The 2,817-nt window shown below is 35.8% G+C and overlaps 1 protein-coding gene across 1 annotated transcript in view; it reads right to left on the reverse strand.

The window, feature by feature from the left end:
• The window catches only part of LOC107704320 (vacuolar protein sorting-associated protein 8 homolog), a 59,207-nt gene that overhangs the window by 55,577 nt on the left and 813 nt on the right, over positions 1-2,817 (reverse strand). Inside the window, exon 3 of the mRNA XM_016507212.1 lies at positions 1,933-2,015. Coding sequence (XP_016362698.1) covers positions 1,933-2,015 — 83 coding nt within the window. The remainder of the gene's footprint in view (positions 1-1,932; positions 2,016-2,817) is intronic.

Genomic DNA, 2,817 nt, shown 5'->3' on the forward strand with positions numbered 1-2,817 from the left:
GATCGGGGGCGCATTCCCTTCAGAAACAATGTAATCCACTGCAAGTTCAGCGGCTCAGATGTCGGGAGTAAATGACGACTGCTATGTTCATTATTACATCCAACAACAGAACACCTCAATCGCTTAGGAGTCATTCTTGTCTACATCTGCTCCAGCGGTGAAACAATGGCGGACTGATGACAGCTCACTCAGGGTGGGTCTAAGGTAAGACGCCAGTCCAGTCTGTGCTGAAATGCTAATGTCAGTCAAACTACCGTGGGAGGGGTCTGTCTGTGTGATGTCACACAGACAGGCATCTGAGATCGGCTCGATTTGAGAAACATTTAATGAGATTAAAAAAAAACACTGGGTGGATTTTTATCATTATAGGGTGGTTGTGTACACACACTGCCAACACACATTTCAGTTCAAACAACTTATAAAAGTGCATGTAGCATCCTATGACCCCTTTAAGCTAAACTGCACAACCCTCTACATTGCAAGTAAATCACTCGCATATGCGACTAAATCTTCACTCTGGGCGACTGAATGATGTCTAATATTAGCCACTGGCTAATAAATTCTCAGATTTTACTCGCCAGTGTGTGATTTTGAGGCTGAGTATAAGTTTAGCACAGATATATTTTAATTCGCCAAACATACTGACTGAGCGCTTCAAAGTTTCACTCTCCGTCAAGCGATCTGTGCTATTTTTAATTTCATCTCAATGGATGCGCAGTGCATCTGTGTTTGTGTATTTGGCGTACCTTAAACTCTAGTGTGAAGGCGCACTAGGGTTGTGCCGATAGACGATAGTATCGTGTATCGACGATAGTCAGAGATATTGCCTGTGGCTGATGCCTTTGACGATATCAAGACGATTATTATTATTATTATTATCAGGCTAGTAATACTATCTAATTAATATTAGGGCTTATTGGTTGCATTATATTTCTTTTTCAGCGTTTTTACAGTATTGCGCGTTTTAACCAATCAAACACAATTATGCTGAGCTTATGAATGCAATGGCCAATCAGAGGCGTTCAGATGAGTCATCACTGAAACAGCGGAGTTCCGTTGTTCAGCACGCACTGACTGAATTCTGACTCGCAAATTCTCTCATTATAAATAAAGTGTAGATCTACGTGCGATGTAACTATAAGAGATTTATTCATAATACAGTGTATATACACTGATTTTAACGGGAGTGTTTTTAAAGTGCATAAACTCGCGCTTTCACTTTCCCGCAATGAAACCAAGTAAATAATTACATAAATTAGCACGATAATATCGTTTATCGGCGATCTCACAGGCTGAAGATAGGACGATTTGAAAATTGAGCATATCGCCCAACCTTAAGGCGCACAACTCGCCGTCGCTTTCTCTCACTCATGCAAAGTGAGAGCGAGCCTTACTTACCATGCAGAATTGACGCGCTACATGTAAATGATATTCTTTGTTGTATTTTCCTGTCAAAATAACGTTCCTTTGACACGTTTTATATTGTTCTTATTAGTAGAATTCGTATATTATTATTATTATCTTATCAGTATTATTGTTAGTTTTTTCCAATTTTTTACAGGAACACTGAATGACCAAAAAACGCACCACCACCAGTAATAAGTTCAGTTAAAATTATTAATTTGCATTCATACATGGTTACCAAGTTTTAATTCTAATTACTAAACTTCTATTATTAAATAACACTTGATTGTCATATTATAATGCTTGACTGCTTGACTAAGAGTGTACTTTCAGATATTTAAAAAGCTGTGTCATTTTACAAACATTATATATATACACTGAGCAAAATTATAAACGCAACACTTTTGTTTTTGCCCCCATTTTTCATGAGCTGAACTCAAAGATCTAAGACTTTTTCTATGTACACAAAAGGCCTATTGTAGAGGGTTGCTGCATGAGCTGTTAAAAACAACAAGAGCATGTACTTACCTGTAGGATGCGTTGAATGATGGCAGGTGGGGCGATAAAACTGGACATGCTGTTTAAGACTTTCATAGTGAGCTCTTTTAATGCTGAGGAAAGAGAGACACAATCAGGACTGACTGAGCCCTCAGCTAAATTCATTATACACCAGTGCTTCTCTAAAGTCTGTGAAATTAGGAAACAATGACATTATTTTTATCAGTTTTAATTATTTTCATTTAAAAAAAAAACAAAGGAAGCTTTAAAGCACTGAATTATTGCCAATTTTGTATTTTCTATGAGGATTATGGTTAATGTATTTATTATCAAACTTCATTAAAAACCTAAAACTACTGAAAATCCAGTCTTCTCATGGTACTGTACTAGAAATAAGAAGTTATTGTTGGAGAAAAATGAAATAGTTAACAGAACAATCATTAGCTTATTCGGCCTTCAAGTGCACCTGGAAAACTCCTACTTCCAAGTTGGGTCATCATTATTACAAGAAGTTACGCATTCATGTTGAAAAATAATATGGAGGTATTCTATTGCTTTCTATATTTTTTTTATTACTTTTTTTTTAATAATTTTAATTTTTATCACTTATTAATGCACTATATCTACCGCAAACCTTGAAATTAGAAATAACCACATTATTTTGTAAGAAATGATGTAAAACATGGCAACTGAAATACAAAATGGAATATATATATATATATATATATATATATATGAAAAGATGCCTCTTCCAACATCACAACTCGACAACTTGGCAAAATTAATCTAGAATTTTGAGCTTCTCACTTGTAAATACAAATTCTCTTGTAAATGCAGAATTTCCGACTCCATTTGAAGGCTGTATAAATCTAATTTGTGACCCTGGACCACAAAACCAGTCTTAAGTCACTGGGG

This window comes from Sinocyclocheilus anshuiensis, unplaced genomic scaffold (assembly GCF_001515605.1).
Source record: "Sinocyclocheilus anshuiensis isolate Anshui unplaced genomic scaffold, SAMN03320099.WGS_v1.1 scaffold1448, whole genome shotgun sequence".
In the NCBI taxonomy this organism is placed as follows: Eukaryota; Metazoa; Chordata; class Actinopteri; order Cypriniformes; family Cyprinidae; genus Sinocyclocheilus; species Sinocyclocheilus anshuiensis.